General features: G+C 36.7%; 2 protein-coding genes across 6 annotated transcripts in view; one reads left to right on the forward strand and one right to left on the reverse strand.

The window, feature by feature from the left end:
• The window catches only part of LOC121376556 (flocculation protein FLO1-like), a 107,911-nt gene extending 89,018 nt beyond the window's left edge, over positions 1-18,893 (reverse strand). The window contains exon 1 of the mRNA XM_041504467.1: positions 18,153-18,893. Coding sequence (XP_041360401.1) covers positions 18,153-18,893 — 741 coding nt within the window. The remainder of the gene's footprint in view (positions 1-18,152) is intronic.
• The window catches only part of LOC121374006 (caspase activity and apoptosis inhibitor 1-like), a 199,075-nt gene that overhangs the window by 56,268 nt on the left and 118,574 nt on the right, over positions 1-24,233 (forward strand). The window lies entirely within an intron of this gene.

The following is a 24,233-nucleotide window of genomic DNA, read 5'->3' on the forward strand; positions in this document are numbered from 1 at the left end:
AGAATTACACTGACAATTGACACCTTTCATTTTGAGATAAAATATGACAACATTACAGCCATTAATTTAAATTTAAAATAACATATTGCCTCATACAAGAACATGACATGCAGGAATATGTTTTTGTTTTATATTTCCATTAGTTATTGCTTTGAGTGACTCGTTAAGCATCCATTGTAATTTGAGGATTACCCTGAGATGTAACCGCCGTCTAAAATGATTGGTGCAGTTGTGCAATTGGTGTGCTTTACATAAAAGATAAAGACAAATGGTGCTGTTTTGAAGATGGTATATGTTGCAGGGGTTTCCTTAAACCAAATCAATTCCCACGGCTAGTACAGTTAACATTTTTCAATGAATCTGATACAATCAGTATATCAACCGTCTTGTGTGGTACACGTAAAAAGTGTTGTACGCTACAGTTAATCCATGTGTAAGAATCTCGTGTAATGTGTCAAGTTGTACATGTCGGTTATGTAAATTTCAATACATGGAAACCATTAATCGGTTATGTGGTGAACTGTTACATTTTTAAATAGTTTCGGACTACTAAGGCATTGTCGGAACGTATTCATGCAGATGTGTTCCGAAGATGTTTTAAATTGATTTTGTACACTTGATGCATTGCACATCACTCATAAGCATATGAGATTGGGGCAAATCCTTGAATTCAGGTCAAAAATGATGGATATATTTGGGCAAAAATTAAGTGGCCTGAAACCTTTTCACTATTTATTTCCATCATTCTACCCAAAATATTAATTGTAATCCATGTAAAAATGCACAGTGATCTGTTTGCAACCCTATATAGCTATTTGGTAATAATCATTATAAAATCCAGATTTTGGCATTTTTGTTTAACCTTTAGACTACTGGATTAAACTTTGACAAAGTGTGTAATTTGTTATCACATATATTCACTTAAATGTTTTATAAATACATAAAATAAAATTCAAATTTGAATCGGTAAGAATTATTTTCGTGGGTTTTCTAAAAATTTTGATGTTTTAGATCAGTTAATATTGATTAAAATTAGGCAAAAAATTGAAAAAGTTGCATTCACTTACATGCATTTGTGGCCAGCTGTCCAGTATTTATCTCCATTATTCCCAATAACAGTGGTTTTCTGACCACAATTAAAAAGAAAAAAGAACTACGATTCATATCTGAATATTTGGTGATTTTCTTTGTTGGTGAAATGATCAAATTTATTATCAAATTAGTTGTCACAATCAGTTACTGATATCTGAAGATGACTGCGACATGCCACCATTGTTGTCAAGCAAAAATTACTTGTCGAAAACCACTTTTTGAAAAAAACATTCCAAGGTATTTTCCATTGAAAAACAATTAAACAAAAACCACCATCTTGTCAAGAAATTTATTGCTGTGTGCAAAATGGTGGGAAATATGAATTGGGGAATGCACTGTATAACAGTGTACAGTATGTCAACTGGCATGACATCGGGCGAGATACATGTATCTCACCTGCAGTAGTCAGAAGGTTAATTCTGGCAAAAATCAGCCTGTCCCCCTACAAAGTAGAAGCCTGTTTGCCTATAACATCAGTAACCAATGTCATAAGGACCTGTAGTGACTAGTTTTAACACTACATCAGTGACCAATGTCATAAGGACCTGTAGTGACTAGTTTTAACACTACATCAGTGACCAATGTCATAAGGACCTGTAGTGACTAGTTTTAACACTACATCAGTGACCAATGTCATAAGGACCTGTAGTGACTAGTTTTAACACTACATCAGTGACCAATGTCATAAGGACCTGTAGTGACTAGTTTTAACACTACATCAGTGACCAATGTCATAAGGACCTGTAGTGACTAGTTTTAACACTACATCAGTAACCAATGTCATAAGGACCTGTAGTGACTAGTTTTAAACACTATCGTCCTTTCCATCATCAGTTGTAGGCTAGACATGTAAATACTATACAGTTTACGTATGTCATATAGGCTAGGATGATGGAGATGCAGTAAAATATTTGCTAGATTCCCATTGGGCAGGTTTTTTAAAATTATTTTATATCATAACTTGCTCTGACTGATAATACAACAAAAATGAAAAGAATGAATGTTTGTTTAATGACACCCCAGCACAAAAATACATATTGGCTATTGGGTGTAAAAAAATAAAAAATAAAAAAATAAAAAAATGTTTCATATAATTCTATGTGTGCAGTAATTATTAAATTACTTGTTTGGCATATAACAAACAAACATGACATTATATCTTAATTCATGACATTCAATGTCTGAGGAAAGAAGTAAAAAATGTATAGAACATTTTGTGAAAAGCTTATTGTAAGCTCGACTAACCTCTGAAGTGTAGTGTGGTGAGGTCCATCTCTATGTCTGTACATCCAGGAGTCTTCACCAGAATATAGTTACAAGACCATCAGTTGAATTTCTTTTCATAAGAGTACTATAACTAGGTCACTATGACCTACATTCTGCTGAACATAAAACAGTTATAAACATCTCAAGCGTATACAATGTACATTCTACAAAGTGTGATGCAGCACCACAGAACTTGTCAGATAAGACATGTTGCAATTCTGCTAACTGTTGTAAGTGTATAATTGTGACATACATTCATTTCACATTTGAACATCAAACGAAGATCTTGTCCAGTAAGCATACAGTTTGAGGAAGAATCATAAAGTTGGTATGTAAGACGTTTTGGAATAATGATATATTCTATTATTAGCTGTCTATAATCTGCAGTTCAGACATCACTGAACTTCAAAGGAAAATTTAATCTTGAATATCTGTTTACTACACAGTAATCAAATGAGAAGTTCAGTCTCATTATTGTTGTGTTTCATTAAAAGGGGTCTTATTGATCAGCGATGTCCTTCCACTGCATTAACTAAGTCATTACATCCTTTTAGAATGTTGTGTAAAACATTCCTTCATACAAACTTCATGAGTTACCTGAAACTCATGAGTTAACCGTAGGTATTTGTGTTGTGTTGATTTCTCAATAACCAAAGTACATGATGCATGCCTTAAAGTTGAAAGCATTCTATGTCAGTGTTGGTTATTTCTAGATATGAAACATTTTGCAGTATGTGTCATTTAAAATCTATACGATCATTGTCCAGAACTGAATGACCCAGCTTCCTGTGGAACTAATGAGGTATGAAAAGTTAATTTTCCATTATTGTTCAATGAGATCTAATCTTGAACTTTGCTTGGCAAGTCTTACTTTCACGCAGTCTACCCAGTGTTGTTTGTCATCAAACACTCATTCTGGTCTTTTCGTAGTTAGTATGGTACTGCAAGAAATCTGTAATTTTTAATCTTGAAGTGATTTTCTGGTGACTTAGAATTCAGCACAATATGAATGAATGAATGAATGTTTAACGACACCCCAGCATGAAAAATACATTGGCTATTGGGTGTCAAACTATGGTAATGCAAAAAAAGTGATGATCAACATCAATATGAAAATTCAAGATTTAAACAAAAACACAGTGTAAAGAACTGTGCAAAAATACAAATATAACAGATAGATACTGACTTTTACTCAAAATTTCAATTTTGTGCTGTATTGGCCATTCTCAAAGAGAATGTTACACCCCTGCACCACGGTGAGGTTACAGCACGCGCAGGGGAAGTTCAGCACAAAGTCATGGTTTACTTCATAGTTAACAGTCAAAACATACATTTGTCAAGGCTTGAAATGTTGTGGAGTTGGAAATAATCTTTTTTCAAATTTTAAGCTGGTATTCCAAGAATAGATTGTGTTATTAAGAATCATGTGATGTCCCATACAGGACTAGGTACATGTTGAAGATCCCTTGCTGCAAGTTTCTTTTCCCAGTGTGTAGACAGTGTCACATTAACTGTATTGATATCTCTAGTTTTGTTAAAATGTGCTGGAATGTCATTAAATAAGCATCCCCATTTTATTTTAAGAACCAGACTATGGTGCTGGGGGTGTCGGCTCTGTTTTGATGTGTTGTAGTGGTGGTTATGGTATTATTAGTTACTCAAGGGCACATTTCTGAAGTCTTGCTAAATACCCTTGCCTTGACTCTTATTCTTATTACTTAGTGCTAATGAAAACATCTTCTGTGGCTAATCACTAATTAACTAGTATTTTGTAAAATGACACACTGTGTGAGTAAGGTTGTAACCAGTAACACATTACCAGTGTCACAACAAGCCCTTTTTGACTTCACGCTTTAGAGTGGGGATACAAACAGCAAGAATTAATAATAAAAAAACACAGCCTTGTCACTTGACAGCTTAACAAGACATTTCACTAGAGGGTATTTGGCAAGACTTGTTTCCAAAAGTGAAATCCGAAGCGGTAATCTTTTTTTAGTGGATTACCTGGTGACAAAACATTTTGTTGTGCATTCATTTGCCGGTCTCCGCTGGTTACTGATCTCGAAATAATGAGTTTAACTTTTGAATAGTGTTGAAACACGTTATCCCGATAACATCAGGGTGTTCTTCTTAAATTACGGCTCATGGAAACTGATGCGTTTGTCGTCTTTGTTCTCTATACCTCCATTATTGCTATCCTATCGCTTAGTGGTTAGAGTTGTCACGTAAAGTAATGGCTTGCAGAAATGATCTCCCTTAATAAACCTATTGATTTCATCACTGGTTAAACAAAGGCTGTGGTATGTGCTGTCATGTCATCCTGTGGTGAAGTACATGTAAGTATCACTAGGCTGTTTAGAAGTGGCTGTGACAATCACTTTATTTTTTATACTTATGGCAATGGCTGTGGTATGTGCTGTCATGTCAGTCTGTGGGGAAGTACATGTTAGTTTCACCAGGCTGGTGTTTAGAAGTGGGTGTGACAGTCACATCATTGACCAGTGTGCTGAGGTGTTGTTAAAACATTCCCTTCATCTGATAATATCTAGAATAAATGAATGAATCAATCATTGTTTAATGACAGCCCAGCACTAAAATAGAGAACCTATGTCAAACAAAGGTTAGCATATCAATATGATTATATAGTCTTATTCAACTTACTGTACTAGCACAACAACAATGCTATACGACCCTGAGTCATAACCTGTGCTGTAGAATTATCTCCCCTTGCCGGATGTATAGTGTACACCCACGCATGGGCAAACCGTATATCCCCATTTTTGATTCTGCAGTCCTGTATTGCAGTCAAGTTTGTTGTAATTTGTATAAACTTTTTCATTTTGTGTCATTAGGGCTAGTACACAAGGTTATCAGGGCCAGAAAACATGGTCATCAGAGCCAATACACATGATCACCAGGGCCAATACACATGATCACCAGGGCCAATACACATGATCACCAGGGCCAATACACATGATCACCAGGGCCAATACACATGATCACCAGGGCCAATACACAATCACCAGGGCCAATACACATGATCATCAGGACCAATATACATGATCATCGGAGCCAGTAAAAAAGGTTATCAGGGCCAGTACACAAGGTAATTGGGGCCAATACACAAGATGATCAGGGCCAGCACAGAAGGTAATCAGGGCCAATACAATTGATCATCAAGGACATTATAGGCAGTAATCAGGGCCAATATAGAAGACAATCAGGGCCAGTACACAAGTTTGTCAAGGCTGATACACAAGGTTGTCAGGGTTCATGCATATGATCATCAGGGCCAATACACAAGATCATTAAGGCTAGTACACAAGGTAATCCTGGGGGGAAGGGGGTCCAATACCCATGATCATCAGGACCAGTACACAGCAGATACCAATTTCTAAATGAGAAATGTAACAGACTGTGTACACTGGCAGTTTGTTTGAAAGTGGTTTTGTTATTTGTTATTTAGTGTGTGTTTTCCTGTGTGCGAGGTATCTGTCCCATTAGTTTACTGATATTGATGAGAGGAAACTTTACGCGGCCTGCCTGATAGAGATACATTGCAAGCCATCCATCTTGGTTTGTCAGGGCTGAACTTCAAACAAATTTTGGGCATTTCCCAACTTATATATATAATGAATGTAAGACTTTTTGACATCTATTTCACTACAGCACTACCAATATCCATCCATGTTAAATCTACAAGTGGCCTGGTTAGAAACTAGTTCCTCACTTACACCATGTAATGGCAAATGTAATTAACAGTGGTTTTACATCTGGTTTGCAAGTCACTGGCTGCTAAGTGCAATGCTTGTAGTGAGTATAACTAAAACGTTAGGAAATCGGAGAAGAAGCTGGTTATACAGTTTGTTTGTTTTGTTTAACGACACCACTAGAGAACATTGATTTGTTAATCATTGGCTATTGGATGTCAAACATTTGGTAATTTTGACATGTAGTCTTAGAGAGAAAACCCACTACATTTTTCCTTTAGTAGCAAGGGATCTTTTATATGCACCATCCCACAGACAGGATAGCACATACCATGGCCTTTGATATACCAGTCCTGTTGCACTGACTAGAATGAGAAATAGCCCAATGGGCCCACCGACGGGAAGCGATCCCAGACTGATCACGCAGCAAGTGAGTGACATACCACTGGTCCATGTCCCACCTCATGTTACACAGAGGATATATTCTTGTAAGACGGTGATGTGGTATATATGGGCTGGAACAAACCCCCCCCCCCCACCTCATGTTATACAGAGGATATATTCTTGTAAGACGGTGATGTGGTATATATGGGCTGGAACAAACCCCCCTACCTCCCAAAAAACAAAACAACCCACAGTTTTGTTCAGCGACACCCCAGCACATAGTTTAATTAGTGGCTGTTGGGCAGGAGTTAGCTCAATCGGTTGAGTGCTCACTTAGGCCCACCGATGGGAAGCGATCCCAGACTGATCACGCAGCAAGTGAGTGACATACCACTGGTCCACGTCCCACCTCATGTTACACAGAGGATATATTCTTGTAAGACGGTGATGTGGTATATATGGGCTGGACCCCCCCCCCCCCCCCCCCCATATGTTATACAGAGGATATATTCTTGTAAGACGGTGATGTGGTATATATGGGCTGGAACAACCCCCCCCCCCCCCCCCCTCATGTTATACAGAGGATATATTCTTGTAAGACGGTGATGTGGTATATATGGGCTGGAACAAAGCCCCCTACCTCCCAAAAAACAAAAAAACACACAGTTTTGTTCAGCGACACCCCAGCACATAGTTTAATCAGTGGCTGTTGGGCAGGAGTTAGCTCAATCAGTTGAGTGCTCACTTAGGTGCTTGCTTCACAGGATCAAACCACCTGCATTAGGATAAATGTAGTGGGTTTCCTCTTATGACTGTGTGTCAGAATTACTAAATGTTTGACATCCATTAGCCGATGATTAATTAATCAATGTGCTCCAGTGGTGTCGTTAAACAAAACAAACTTACTTTGTGCTGTAAAAAAAGAAATGACAGAGCATAATAAACTATAGCTATTAACATGTGACAATTTTAAAACTACAGAGGTTCCATTCCCATCATAGCTCATTGTGATTGTACCACTTTGGTGAATAACACAGATAACAAAGCCATAGAAATCTACCATATGTGGATCAGTAGTTGGAATGGGAAATAATCTGTGTCCACAGAGTCTTTGAAATTAATCTACTGCTCTTTGATAAAGCTTTGGTGACAGTGGTATATGTTATATTAGTCTCAGATTACGGAAACTTGATTTATATAGTAACACAGGTCTTTAACATTTTAAAATTAAATATTTATATTATTTTTATTAAAATATTATTATTTTATTTTTAAAGTGGATTTAATTAAACATCGTTGAATACAACCTGAAATTCTTAATTTTATTTTGCATTTTAATTTGAGCTTTAATTTTTTTTAATGCACTAACATTGACATAATTTAGGTTACTGCTAGGCCCTAGTGATTTTGTACAGGCCATTATTGTTGTTTTAACTGTGCAAATGCCAAAGAAAATTGCACGTATTGCTATAATTTAGTGTTGAATGGATGTGATTTAGCTGACTTGACCAACTGTGTTGGCAGTTCTTGGACTTAATGTCTTGATTTAGGCTCCTCAGACGTGCACGTTTGTCAAGACAACAAATGGCACAATACGTAGGCTCAGTCGCTTTTAGAAAAATCTATAAAATAATAATCGAAATGAAGAAAGAGTCGATATTGTTAAGTCATGTCAAGAATACAATAGTGTTAGCTTAAAGCATGTGCTCATGATCCCTCTGAGACTTCACAGGGGCAGAGTGTTTGGGTTTCTTCTCTGTTCTCTTAGACCGGTATTCTTCACCTTGTAGCATAGATAGCACAGCTCTTTACACAAGGTTTTTATTTAAATTTTGAATTTTTATTCATATTAAAAATGAATTCATTGATATATTTCTTTGACACCTAATAGTCACTATCTTTGTTGTGCTGGGATGTCATTGAATGTTCATCCACTGGTTCAGAGATCATATCGCAACATTATCCTAGTTTTTCCATTGGATTGGTGAATATGGCCTGTATCATTGTGTAAATAACAATGTCTCTTAAGAGGTAAACAGACTCTGTGTATTGTTTTATGATTTTGCTGACAGTATTGTAAGTAATGGTTGGCAGCATGAACAACAACAACAACAACAACAACAACACTGACATTATTTATGTAGATAAGAAACAATGGATTTGAAACCAATATCTCCAGACTCCTTCAGTTTAAATTAAGCACATCTTGATATGATTACCTCCGAGGTTGAAGTTTTTGGTGTGTGTGTGTGTTTTTTCTCCAGCACTTTCCAGTGATCAGTATAATGTTACCTTGTGACAATTTTTCTTCAGCTGTCTCTCTTTAATGTTTTATATGTAAAACAAAATCTGTCTTTAAATGTCTGGTATTGATCACACGCAATTTTCAGTCGGGTTCATCGATCAGCAATATAATCCTTCTAATTATCATGTCTATCTGTCAAAAAAGCGAAAACCATTTCAATTACAATGTCTCGTCTGGTAGGAAAATATATTAATAAAATAAATATAAAATCAAACTTAATTGTAAATAGCGTGTGCATGAAAGGTCAAATAAAAGTTTGACTCATCAACAAAAGGGTAATCATTTTGAATAAACGTAATTAAAAGAGAAAATCAATAGAAGATTTCTGTATCTTGTACAATATTATTTCTTTTACAATCATTCTGATGTAAGTCGGTAATAATATACAGTGACCAGCTAGCATGGTAACCAGACACAACATAGATATAGATATATACATGTTTGTGCATGGTAACTAGACAGTGTTTGGTGGATATAGATATATACATGTTCGTGCATGGTAACCAGACAGTGTCTGGTGGATATAGATATAGATATATACATGTTTGTGCATGGTAACCAGTGTCTGGTGGATATAGATATATGCATGTTCGTGCATTGTAACCAGTGTCTGGTGGATATAGATATAGATATATACATGTTCGTGCATGGTAACCAGTGTCTGGTGGATATAGATATATGCATGTTCGTGCATGGTAACCAGTGTCTGGTGGCTATAGATATAGATATAGATATATACATGTTCGTGCATGGTAACCAGACAGCGTTTGGTGGATATAGATATATACATGTTCGTGCATGGTAACCAGACAGTGTCTGGTGGATATAGATATAGATATATGCATGTTCGTGCATGGTAACCTGACAGTGTCTGGTTGACATAGATATATACATGTTTGTGCATGGTAACCAGACAGTGTTTGGTGGATATAGATATATACATGTTCGTGCATGGTAACCAGACAGTGTCTGGTGGATATAGATATAGATATAGATATATGCATGTTCGTGCATGGTAACCAGTGTCTGGTGGATATAGATATAGATATATACATGTTCGTGCAAGGTAACCAGATATTGTCACGGTTGTGGCAGTGAATTTATTTTTTGTCTTACACTGAGGACCAAATGTTTAAAATAACCATATGGTACATACAACATATCTGCAACCTACAAATTGGTGCCGAGGTGTTGAACAATCAGTCCTTTTATTTCTGTATTCCTGCATGCATTTAGACATTTCAATCTTTTTATTCTGTAATTCATCATACATTTATTAGCAAATGGTCCATGGATTATCATATCAGGTGGATGCTGTTATGGAAATAGAAGTAAGGGGTATTGGTCTGATCAAAGCTAAGTGACACGACTTGCTGCTGAGCTTTGGACTAACTGATGCTGCAAATTAACAACAAGGATCTGGAGGTGCTCCTCCCACAACCCACCATGTGGCCTAGCTTAGCTCCCTGTCAGCCGGCCCATTGGGCTAATTCTCATTCTAGCCAGTGCACCACGACTAGTATATCAAAGGCCGTGGTATGTGCTGTTTTGACTGTGGAATGGTGCATATTAAAGATTCCTAATAGAAAAAAGTAGCGGGTTTCTTCTCTAAAGCTATATGTCAGAATTATCAAATGTTTGACATCCAGTAGCCATTGAATAATAAATCATAGAGCTCTAGTGGTGTCGTTAAACAAAACAGACGTTTAATTTAATAGCTGTTTGTTATTTGTTTTTTCAAACCAGTCACCCATGACTGGTGATTGTTGTAGAGTCATCCTCTGAGCAGTATTTCTTTCAAAGTTCGAGATGGAAACCAACACTAGAAATTGAAATTGAAAATTCCTGCTGAGGTGGCCATTAGTTTCCTCTGTGGTCCACCCATTCATCTTTATCACTCATTCACTTCATCATTTGCTAGCTCACTCTTTTGTTCATTGAAGACCCTTGTTGCTAAGTACGCAATAGTAAGTGTTTCCTCTGTCATCATTTACTAGATACACAACAATTATCAACATCTTGTAATTGATGGTAGCCAATGTGCTTGGGGAGTTGTAACACAAATATTCTGTTATCTTTTACTAGATTTGTCATAAGCATCAACATTTCATAGTGACCAATTTCCTTGGCGAGTTGTAACAAATGTTCTCATAGATGACGGTGGCCAATATGCTTAGGAAGTATTTATAGTTGATTTCTTTATTGTATGTAAGGCCATAAGCCCATATATACAAGAACTCGTATGTTGACATTTTGGGATCCATTGTCCAAATGCTTAGCCAGCAACAAAACAAAACAAAACAGAAACATTTATTATTACATATTACATATATAAAAAGTTTTTATAACAATTATTCTGTCATCTTTTACAAGATACATTATAAGCACCAATATCTTGTGGATTATGGTGGCCAATGTGCTGTGAAAATTATAATATTAAATATTCTGTCATCTTTTACTAGATTCATGACATTCACATGTACATGTTCACTTGTACATTATGGCGGCCAGTGTGCTGAAAGAGTTGATGTAACACAAATATTATGTCATCTTTTACTAGATACATGATTAGCACCAGTATCTTGTACATTATAGCGTCTAGTGTGCTGAAAGAGTTGATGTAACACAAATATTATGTCATCTTTTACTAGATACACGATTAGCACCAGTATCTTGTACATTATGGCGGCCAGTGTGCTGAGAGCGTTGATGTAACACAAATATTATGTCATCTTTTACTAGATACACGATTAGCACCAGTATCTTGTACATTATGGTGGCCAATGTGCTGAAAGAGTTGATGTAACACAAATATTATGTCATCTTTTACTAGATACATGATTAGCACCAGTATCTTGTACATTATGGCGGCCAGTGTGCTGAGAGCATTGATGTAATACAAATATTATGTCATCTTTTACTAGATACACGATTAGCACCAGTATCTTGTACATTATGGCAGCCATTGTGCTGAAAGCGTTGATGTAACACAAATATTATGTCATCTTTTACTAGATACACGATTAGCACCAGTATCTTGTACATTATGGTGGCCAATGTGCTGAGAGCGTTGATGTAACACAAATATTATGTCATCTTTTACTAGATACACGATTAGCACCAGTATCTTGTACATTATGGTGGCCAATGTGCTGAGAGCGTTGATGTAACACAAATATTATGTGCTGACCAGTATCTTGTACGTGGATGTAAGCGTTGATGTAACACAATATTATGTCATCTTTTACTAGATACACGATTAGCACCAGTATCTTGTACATTATGGTGGCCAATGTGCTGAGAGCGTTGATGTAACACAAATATTATGTCATCTTTTACTAGATACACGATTAGCACCAGTATCTTGTACATTATGGTGGCCAATGTGCTGAGAGCGTTGATGTAACACAAATATTATGTCATCTTTTACTAGATACACGATTAGCACCAGATTTGTACATTATGGTGGCCAATGTGCTGAGAGCGTTGATGTAACAAAAATATTATGTCATCTTTTACTAGATACACGATTAGCACCAGTATCTTGTACATTATGGTGGCCAATGTGCTGAGAGCGTTGATGTAACACAAATATTATGTCATCTTTTACTAGATACACGATTAGCACCAGTATCTTGTACATTATGGTGGCCAATGTGCTGAGAGCGTGGATGTAACACAAATATTATGTCATCTTTTACTAGATACATGTAACACAAATATTATGTCATCTTTTACTAGATACACGATTAGCACCAGTATCTTGTACATTATGGTGGCCATGTGCTGAAGCGTTGATGTAACACAAATATTATGTCATCTTTTACTAGATACACGATTAGCACCAGTATCTTGTACATTATGGTGGCCAATGTGCTGAGAGCGTTGATAACACAAATATTATGTCATCTTTTATGTAACACAAATATTATGTCATCTTTTACTAGATACACGATTAGCACCAGTATCTTGTACATTATGTTGGCCAATGTGCTGAGAGCGTTGATGTAACACAAATATTATGTCATCTTTTACTAGATACACGATTAGCACCAGTATCTTGTACATTATGGTGGCCAATGTGCTGAGAGCGTTGATGTAACACAAATATTATGTCATCTTTTACTAGATACACGATTAGCACCAGTATCTTGTACATTATGGTGGCCAATATGCTGAGAGCGTTGATGTAACACAAATATTATGTCATCTTTTACTAGATACACGATTAGCACCAGTATCTTGTACATTATGGTGGCCAATATGATAAGAGAGTTGATGTAACACAAATATTATGTCATCTTTTACTAGATACACGATTAGCACCAGTATCTTGTACATTATGTTGGCATATGTGCTGAGAGCGTTGATGTAACACAAATATTATGTCATCTTTTACTAGATACACGATTAGCACCAGTATCTTGTACATTATGGTGGCCAATGTGCTGAGAGCGTTGATGTAACACAAATATTATGTCATCTTTTACTAGATACACGATTAGCACCAGTATCTTGTACATTATGGTGGCCAATATGCTGAGAGCGTTGATGTAACACAAATATTATGTCATCTTTTACTAGATACACGATTAGCACCAGTATCTTGTACATTATGGTGGCCAATATGATAAGAGAGTTGGTAACACAAATATTATGTCACTAGATACACGATTAGCACCAGTATCTTGTACATTAGATAAGAGAGTTGATGTAACACAAATATTATGTCATCTTTTACTAGATACACGATTAGCACCAGTATCTTGTATATTATGGTGGCCAATGTGCTGAGAGCGTTGATGTAACACAAATATTATGTCATCTTTTACTAGATACACGATTAGCACCAATATCTTGTACATTATGGTGGCCAATGTGCTGAGAGCGTTGATGTAACACAAATATTATGTCATCTTTTACTAGATACATGATTAGCACCAATATCTTGTACATTATGGTGGCCAATGTGCTGAGAGCGTTGATGTAACACAAATATTATGTCATCTTTTACTAGATACATGATTAGCACCAATATCTTATAGCTGATGATGGCCAGTACTGTGCTGGAGGAGTTGTTATATCACAAATATTCTGTCATCTTATACTACCGGTACATACATAGCAATCACCTATATCTCGTTGATGATGGTCGACAATGTACTGGGGTTGTTGTTATATCACAAATATTCTGTCATCTTATACTACCGGTACATACATAGCAATCACCTATATCTCTTTGATGATGGTCGACAATGTACTGGGGTTGTTGTTATATCAGAAATATTCTTTTCAATTCAGCAACACACTTTGAAGCATGTTTTATGCTGATGAGACAGTTTGGTTGTCAACCAGTAGCCGTGCCTCACCACAGTGTTGGGATGGGGGCAGGAGACTTGCTGTTTGTGTCGAGGACAATAAAACACAACAGCTTCCTGTAGTTAACATTGACAGATGTAGGATGATCGCCAGGTAACATCACCAGGCAGTGGCTCTATTTTTGTGACCTTTGCTTTTTATTGCACCTGTCGTTAAACATTCTTTCTTGTTGTACTAATTAATTCAACATGTTACTTGCGAGGCCAATCAATCAAGTTAACATATCTTTTTCAATTGGGACATTACTTTGAAACAAAGTTATTTATGAGATACTGAAAAACACCATCAATGTTTATCTTTGATGTTCAGCATAATAAAGTAAGCCAGTAAATGAAACTGTCAAGTCAATAAGTCAGACTTGTGTGCATGTATTTTGTCTGTGTGTACATGTGGATGTATAATGTATGCATGATGCATGCATTTACACACATTTTTAATGCATGCATACATGTATTTTTTAATCATAAGCCAATTAACTACAGACTATATTTTTGTGTTTTTTAACCATTCATTTCAAGCACATAAATTGCATTCTTAAGTGCAAGATCATAAGCATTAATAATACAGATTGAATCTTTTGAGTCTTAAGCTGATCAAACATACAGATGTTATATTTTGAGTCAAAAGCATGTAACCAAAATGGATCTTTTGAGTCACAAACCGGTTAAAATTGTTTATGTTTTGTGTTACAGACAGATTGCACAAACTTGTATTGTTTGAGTCATTATTCAGGGTATACTATTGGTCACACACCAATGAGACAGATTTTATTTTGTTCAGTCACATGCCAGTGTGATGTAAACCTATCAAACAGAAGATTGTACTTTTTGAGTTATGAACCAATAAAACATAAAGGTTGTATCATTTGAGTCATAAGTAAATGAGACATGTATGATAGATTGTAGAGTTTGAATAATAAGCCAATAAAAACCTCAGTATGTACTTTTGTGTAAGCACTTGATGGCCAGATATAAAAAAAGAAGAACGAAATCTGTAAAAGACCAAATATCATTAAGCTGATTGAATAAAGAAGACACCGATGATGTTGAAATATTTCACTCGACTCGACTCGACTAAGCAGGCTTTATGACAGGCCTCAGTGTGTGATTGATAGCACGGGGAATCACCTCTAAATTTGAATCTGTCTACCTCTGTCCGACTGGCTGAATATCAATATTGGTCGCTTCTTCCTCGGACAATTCGCAAGCGATTGATGTAGAGCGAGAGCAGCTTTATGTCAGATTGGGTTTGAGGGGTCACATGAAGTTTATGTCAAACAGTATAGTGATGTATGAAAACTTCATTGCGCTGGTCGCAGGATGATGGCCCTCGTTCCCAGGCAACCACCATTTAAATTTGCATTATGTACGTTCTGCCGAGGGGATTGTGTGGGGTTTAAGGCAAATCGCCTTTGATAATTTTTACACTCAAATATTTATTGAAATTTGTCCAGCGTTTTGATGGCAAATCAATGAATTTCTCCATACAAGATAAGAGTGTAGTGGAAATGTTCAAATTATGTTTGGCCACACAAACACAGCATACAAATGGCCGGAGTTTTTGATTAACTTTCAACTGGTAGAAAATATTTTCTTGAAATATGCTCGAAGCTATGTTTGCGATGAAAGCTTAAGTTCAATTTGGTGCAATGTCTGCTCAATGCTTTTAACTTATTAAGTGTTCTATTTATTTCCTATTGGTTTGTGAGGTTTTGAGTGGATACACAGCTTATAGCTTTGACACTGGCCTTGTTGCAATTCAGAACAGGGTGGTGCATCTTTCGGCTTTGGTGTCTCCAGGTTTCTTACCTTCAGCTTAAGAATGGTTTGAAACCCCCAGTCAAGTGTCATTGATTAGGTTTATTACTCACCTACCATCAATAACTTAATCAGTAACAAATGAATCATTGAATGCATTTATGTATGAATGAATGAAATGAATGAAATGAATGAAATGAATGAATGAATGAATGAATGAATGAATGAATATAGCCCAGTGGTAGAATGCTTAACTGATGCACAGTCGGTCTAGCAGTGTACAATATTTCATGAGAACCGTTGTTCTGTTCGCATGTCAGTTACACAAATTTGAAATCACGAGAACCACCAATTGGTTATGTAGTGAACAATTACATTCTAAAATTAAAGGTACCATAAAATTATATCAGTAATGAAAGTAAAAATCAGTTTATGTATGTTTTTAAATGCATTTGAACCATCAATGTAGGACAGAACCGTAGTTCAAGTGTTTTAGGATTAGATAGGCCTAACTCATTGGTTACAAGAACTATATATTCACGTAACTGAACAATCGGTTACCTAAGTACAACTTATGTGAACTGACTTGCGGTTACCTAAGTACAACTTATGTGAACTGACTTGCGGTTACCTAAGATTTTGAAATGTTGTCCCTTGTCTAGGATTGCTCACCATCAGTGGCCCCATTAGGCTATTTCATGTTCCAGCCAATGCTCCACAACTGGTGTAACAAAGGCCATGGTTTGTGCTATCCTGCCTGTGGGAAGCGCAAATAAAAGATCCCTTGCTGCTAATTGGAAAGAGTAGCCCATGTAGTGGCGACAGCAGGTTTCCTCTCAAAATCGGTGTGGTCCTTAACCATATGTCTGACGCCATATAACCGTAAATAAAATGTGTTGAATGTGTCGTTAAATAAAACATTTCTTTCTTTCTGTGTGGTCCTTAACCATATGTCTGACTACATTTAACCATAATTAAAATGGGTTGAGTCCATCGTTAAATAAAACATTTCATACTTCCCTATGAATTAATGAAAGAATGTGTGAACGAATGAAACAAAGAATGAAAGAACAATGTTAATTTAGTAACCTTTTAACCTGGAGGTGTTTGATGTTGATAATTATGATAGTATATTAGTAACTATTGCAAGGCTCGATATATATTTAATTGATTAGTGTATTAATATATTTCAACTTTATTTACGTGCCTATATTGTTTTAACGTTCAGGCAGGTGTATTAATAACTACTACAGATCTGAGTGCTGTAAATTGGAAAACATAATGCACACATATACATTTCACATTGTTTGCATCCAACTTAAAAGTTACAAACTTGTAAATATATATTACAGATACCAACGGTTGTTTGCAAAAATTGTATGTTACAAACATGTTCTAAAGTATGTTTTGCAAAAAGCCCACCAAAACCCACTCAAGAGCATGTCACTGCATTAATTTGATTTACAGTGTATATTTTACTACTTTTACCTTCAGACATTGTCTCTCAAATAGAGTTGTCAGCTTTAAGTTTAAAATGGAAGTTGTAAAAAAAACATTGACTGAATTCATTGAAGTTATATAACAATGGGATCCATATGGTTCAGGAATATTTACTATGATGAAATCTGAATAAGCTTCAGAGAATAAAAATGCATATGAATTATAGTCATTTTAATAATTGTTCAGTCTGTATGCATCACCAGACTGATTATCGAATTGGACGATGTCAGATAGCTAACAGTATTGAGTCCAAAAAAAGAGAAAAAAAGGAAAGAATAACTCGACTTTATGGCGGGCAGAATGTAGCTCATTTGGTAGAGCCTGAGGTGGCTGTATCGTAGGATCGAACCTCATCAGTGGACCCATTGTCTGATTGGCTTTTGCCCCATCCCAACTAGTGCACCACGACTTGCACATCAAAGATTGTGGTATGTAATGTCCTGTCTGTGGGAAAGTGCATATAAAAGATCCCTTGCTACAAATGGAAAAATGTGGCAGGTTTTCTCTAAAGACTTGGGAATCAGAGTTACCAAAAAGTTTGACATCTAAGAACTGATGATTAATAAATAAATGTGCTCTAGTGGTGTCGTTAAACAAAACAAACTTTAACTGAATACTATGTCAGAATAACCAAATGTTTGACATCCAATAGCCAATGATTAATAAATCATTATACTCTAGTGATGTCGTTAAAACCCCCAACTTTACTCCTGTGTGTTGATTTTGTGTTTTGTTTTCTGCGCTAGACATGGCTGTTACCTTGTTTTCTGTGCTAGACATGGCTGTTACCTTGTTTTCTGTGCTAGACATGGCTGTTACCTTGTTTTCTGTGTTAGACATGGCTGTTACCTTGTTTTCTGTGCTAGACATGGCTGTTACCTTGTTTTCTGTGTTAGACATGGCTGTTACCTTGTTTTCTGTGTTAGACATGGCTGTTACCTTGTTTTCTGCACTAGACATGGCTGTTACCTTGTTTTCTGTGTTAGACATGGCTGTTACCTTGTTTTCTGTGCTAGACATGGCTGTTACCTTGTTTTCTGTGCTAGACATGGCTGTTACCTTGTTTTCTGTGCTAGACATGGCTGTTACCTTCATTTCTGCGCTAGACATGGCTGTTACCTTGTTTTCTGCACTAGACATGGCTGTTACCTTGTTTTCTGCACTAGACATGGCTGTTACCTTGTTTTCTGTGTTAGACATGGCTGTTACCTTGTTTTCTGTGCTAGACATGGCTGTTACCTTGATTTCTGTGCTAGACATGGCTGTTACCTTGTTTTCTGCGCTAGACATGGCTGTTACCTTGTTTTTTGTGCTAGACATGGCTGTTACCTTGTTTTCTGCACTAGACATGGCTGTTACCTTGTTTTCTGTGTTAGACATGGCTGTTACCTTGTTTTCTGTGCTAGACATGGCTGTTACCTTGATTTCTGCGCTAGACATGGCTGTTACCTTGTTTTCTGTGCTAGACATGGCTGTTACCTTCATTTCTGTGCTAGACATGGCTGTTACCTTCGCTATTTCTGTTTTCTGCTAGACATGGCTGTTACCTTGTTTTCTGCGCTAGACTAGACATGGCTGTTACCTTCTGTGCTAGACATGGCTGTTACCTTGTGCTAGACATGGCTGTTACCTTGTTTTCTGCACTAGACATGGCTGTTACCTTGTTTTCTGTGCTAGACATGGCTGTTACCTTGTTTTCTGTGCTAGACATGGCTGTTACCTTCATTTCTGTGCTAGACATGGCTGTTACCTTGTTTTCTGTGCTAGACATGGCTGTTACCTTGTTTGGCTGTTACCTGCTGCACTAGACATGGCTGTTACCTTCATTTCTGTGCTAGACATGGCTGTTACCTTCATTTCTGTGCTAGACATGGCTGTTACCTTGTTTTCTGTGCTAGACATGGCTGTTACCTTGTTTTCTGCACATGGCTGTTAGAGACATGGCTGTTACCTTGTTTTCTGTTAGACATGGCTGTTACCTTCATTTCTGTGCTAGACATGGCTGTTACCTTATTTTCTGCACTAGACATGGCTGTTACCTTCATTTCTGTGCTAGACATGGCTGTTACCTTCTGTGCTAGACATGGCTGTTACCTGTGCTACACATAGCTGTTACCTTCATTTCTGTGCTACACATAGCTGTTACCTAGACATGGCTGTTACCTTGTTTTCTGCACTAGATATGGCTGTTACCTTCATTTCTGTGCTACACATAGCTGTTACCTTGTTTTCTGTGCTAGACATGGCTGTTACCTTGTTTTCTGCACTAGATATGGCTGTTACCTTCATTTCTGTGCTAGACATGGCTGTTACCTTGTTTTCTGTGCTAGACATGGCTGTTACCTTGTTTTCTGCACTAGACATGGCTGTTACCTTCATTTCTGCGCTAGTCATGGCTGTTACCTTGTTTTCTGCACTAGACATGGCTGTTACCTTGTTTTCTGTGCTAGACATGGCTGTTACCTTCATTTCTGTGCTAGACATGGCTGTTACCTTGTTTTCTGTGCTAGACATGGCTATTACCTTGTTTTCTGTGCTAGACATGGCTGTTACCTTGTTTTCTGCACTAGACATGGCTGTTACCTTCATTTCTGTGCTAGACATGGCTGTTACCTTGTTTTCTGTGCTAGACATGGCTGTTACCTTGTTTTCTGCACTAGACATGGCTGTTACCTTCATTTCTGCGCTAGACATGGCTGTTACCTTGTTTTCTGTGCTAGACATGGCTGTTACCTTGTTTTCTGCACTAGACATGGCTGTTACCTTGTTTTCTGCACTAGACATGGCTGTTACCTTGTTTTCTGTGCTAGACATGGCTGTTACCTTGTTTTCTGCACTAGACATGGCTGTTACCTTGTTTTCTGCACTAGACATGGCTGTTACCTTGTTTTCTGCGCTAGACATGGCTGTTACCTTGTTTTCTGCACTAGACATGGCTGTTACCTTGTTTTCTGCACTAGACATGGCTGTTACCTTCATTTCTGTGCTAGACATGGCTGTTACCTTGTTTTCTGCACTAGACATGGCTGTTACCTTGTTTTCTGTGCTAGACATGGCTGTTACCTTGTTTTCTGCACTAGACATGGCTGTTACCTTGTTTTCTGCACTAGACATTGCTGTTACCTTCATTTCTGTGCTAGACATGGCTGTTACCTTGTTTTCTGTGCTAGACATGGCTGTTACCTTGTTTTCTGCACTAGACATGGCTGTTACCTTGTTTTCTGCACTAGACATTGCTGTTACCTTCATTTCTGTGCTAGACATGGCTGTTACCTTGTTTTCTGCACTAGACATGGCTGTTACCTTGTTTTCTGCACTAGACATTGCTGTTACCTTCATTTCTGTGCTAGACATGGCTGTTACCTTGTTTTCTTGTGCTTTAATTATTGAATGTCATATGCTACTAGACCTGTACGAAATATATCACTATGTTGTGCATATTTATGATGATGATGATGATGGTCTAAAATCATTTTGTGTGAGTATTGTGGTTTACTTTGACATTAACCACTAGTATATACTGATTTTAGTGGATGTTGCAGTCATTTGGTTTCACATTAACTGTGTTTGATTTTGTGCCTACAACTCCTTACCTGCCCGACGACACCTGGGTAAGGTGCGAGAGGTGACGAACCCAGCTGTTTTATAAGATATGCTTCAGTGAGTTCACAGCGAGCGACACGCCACCAGAGGATTTCTTTATTGGTCTTTCATCACTCGCCCCACTGGTCCACAAAGCTGTCCTTAACTCACTGCTATAAATATAATCATAAACATCGGAAGTGCACTCTCTTTAGTCTGTGGTGCTCATTTTTAGGGAGGCAAATCAAGGGATGACACCCCAGCACATTTTTGCCAGGCATTAACAAAGTTAAAAGTTGGGATATATGTATCAGTTACCTATCCACTGGTGACATAAAAAGTGTCAACTTTTGCACTTAGCTCACAGTTAACCTTTTTTTACACTGGGCTCTATTTGACACAAACAATAAATTGTAAATCAGTTACACTTGACTGATAGTTGGATCTATAATTCATATCTGTCTGTGTTATCATTTTTATTACTTTTTTTTAATGTTTCCATTTTAAGAAGTAGATTAATCATGAATTTTACATCGCAAATTATTTCTTTTATAAAATTATGTTTAAAATTTAATAATCTTTTAATATATATTAAAATGACCAATTATGGATACAGCTATCAGCATTACTGAATCAGCTTATCGTAGGCAAACCTTTTTGTTTATGTTTTGGGGATGTGTGGTGATGGGGTAATTAACAGAATCTAGTAGATGTGAAATGTTTGATAAATGTACTTTTTTTTTCAACGTCCACATTCAACTTGCTTTTCTCAGATATTTATAGTGTGAGGTGCACCAAACTTTTCTCAGATGTTTATAGTGTGAGGTGCACCAAACTTTTCTCAGATGTTTATAGTGTGAGGTGCACCAAACTTTTCTCAGATGTTTATAGTGTGAGGTGCACCAAACTTTTCTCAGATGTTTATAGTGTGAGGTGCACCAAACGTTTCTCAGATGTTTATAGTGTGAGGTGCACCAAACGTTTCTCAGATGTTTATAGTGTGAGGTGCACCAAACATTCAGGGTTAGCTCTGGATCAGTAGAAAATTTTGCCAAATTATCAATCATACTTCAAAAACTGCAGAAACACATTTATCTTCCATCAAAATTACAATTATTTCATAAAATTGTTTCATCAAAGAAAAAGAAAATCCGCCAATTGTTTTTGAAATTCACATTTCCATAGAAATATATTTACTGAATACTAATATCCATTCGTAGTAAATTAATATTCATATATTAGGAGTGAAAAAAGCCTATATATAGTCTGTTACTCTAGTATAGAAAAAAGATATTACATACATTCAGGTTGATTGGGAGGGTGAACATTAAAACAATATTTAAAATATTTGTAATAATAATGAGCATCTGTATATCTGTTTTAGCGGTCCTTGTACGTCGAAATGACACCACGAGTTCAGATGTAAATAATAGCACGCCTGTACATTACATCTTGCATTTTGTTTTAAGTAATTTGTTGAGTTGTTTTTGTTTTTACCAAGAGTATACAATCAATTAGCGGAGTAAATTAATAACAATTAGGGGTAAATTAGATGTGAACTTTGAGTGGATGGACGGAGCGCTTTCAGTACATACGAGGTATATGTGAACGTCAACATGCATGTGCAAGCTATTGATCGGCCCTCAGTGAATAATAAGCAAGAGATGGATAGTTAATTTCAATAATGCATGGATGCACACACAGTTTTGATATTGCGCTGATGTTGATGATAATGAGGAGGCGGCCGACGTAAACAGTGCAGTGGCTGCCGTCACGTCCATTAGCAAATATGTTTAATGTCGTTCAACTTTTAACCCCCGTCTTTGAGGTCCACACAGCCACAACAATACTTATTATATTTCAGTCTTTTTTTAATCAGCAGCTTCGTCTTAATGCGCTGCCGTCTCTTCCTGTTTGTTTTAATTGTCGACCCCGACAATAGAAGGTAGTCTGTCATTGATAGCACCACACACACTGAATTCAAGAGCAGGTGCACAAGGCACTGCTTAAAACTAATGGGTCGTTTTCAAGAGATGTTCCTCGTCACAACAGATATATATATATATATATATATATATATATATATATATATTTATATATTTAAACTTCTTTTTACATAATTAGAACTCACATTGTGTGGTATTTTGAATAGAGAGTATGTGAGATAAATTAACATATGCTTACATAATTAAAACAAATTTTTAGTTTGAATAGAATCCATGACATTCAGTGTTTTTGCCAGAAAGACATTTTTGGGTATGGTGCTATGGAATTGAATGCTACCACAGTCAACAGAAAGAAAATGGGTTAAGTTTAGGGTTAGAGTAATGATAAGAGTAATTAATTTTGTCAAAAGGTTAACTTAAAAAATAAATCTGCAAAACAATTTGGGAAGGGCACCATTCCTGTTTTACCCTCTGGCAGAAACCATGGGTCACATGTATGGATATTGAGGTGCATCTGCTTAGTTTGAATAGAGTATGACAATCACATGTATGGTTATTGAGGGGCATCTGCTTAGTTTGAATAGAGTCTATGACAATCACATGTATGGTTATTGAGGGGCATCTGCTTAGTTTGAATAGAGTCTATGACAGTCACATGTATGGTTATTGAGGGGCATCTGCTTAGTTTCAATAGAGTATGACAATCACATGTATGGTTGTTGAGGTGCATATGCTTAGTTTAAATCGAGTCTATGACAATCACATGTATGGTTATTGAGGCGCATATGCTTAGTTTGAATAGAGTCTATGACAGTCACATGTATGGTTATTGAGGGGCATATGCTTAGTTTGAATAGAGTCTATGACAGTCACATGTATGGTTATTGAGGGGCATATGCTTAGTTTGAATAGAGTCTATGACAGTCACATGTATGGTTATTGAGGGGCATCTACTTAGTTTGAATAGAGTCTATGACAGTCACATGTATGGTTATTGAGGTGCATATGCTTAGTTTGAATAGAGTCTATGACAGTCACATGTATGGTTATTGAGGCGCATATGCTTAGTTTGAATAGAGTCTATGACAGTCACATGTATGGTTATTGAGGGGCATATGCTTAGTTTGAATAGAGTCTATGACAGTCACATGTATGGTTATTGAGGCGCATATGCTTAGTTTGAATAGAGTCTATGACAGTCACATGTATGGTTATTGAGGCACATATGCTTCGTTTGAATAGTCTATGACAGTCACATGTATGGTTATTGAGGCGCATATGCTTAGTTTGAATAGAGTCTATGACAGTCACA

The sequence above is a fragment of the Gigantopelta aegis genome, chromosome 6 (assembly GCF_016097555.1).
Source record: "Gigantopelta aegis isolate Gae_Host chromosome 6, Gae_host_genome, whole genome shotgun sequence".
NCBI classification, from domain to species: domain Eukaryota; kingdom Metazoa; phylum Mollusca; class Gastropoda; order Neomphalida; family Peltospiridae; genus Gigantopelta; species Gigantopelta aegis.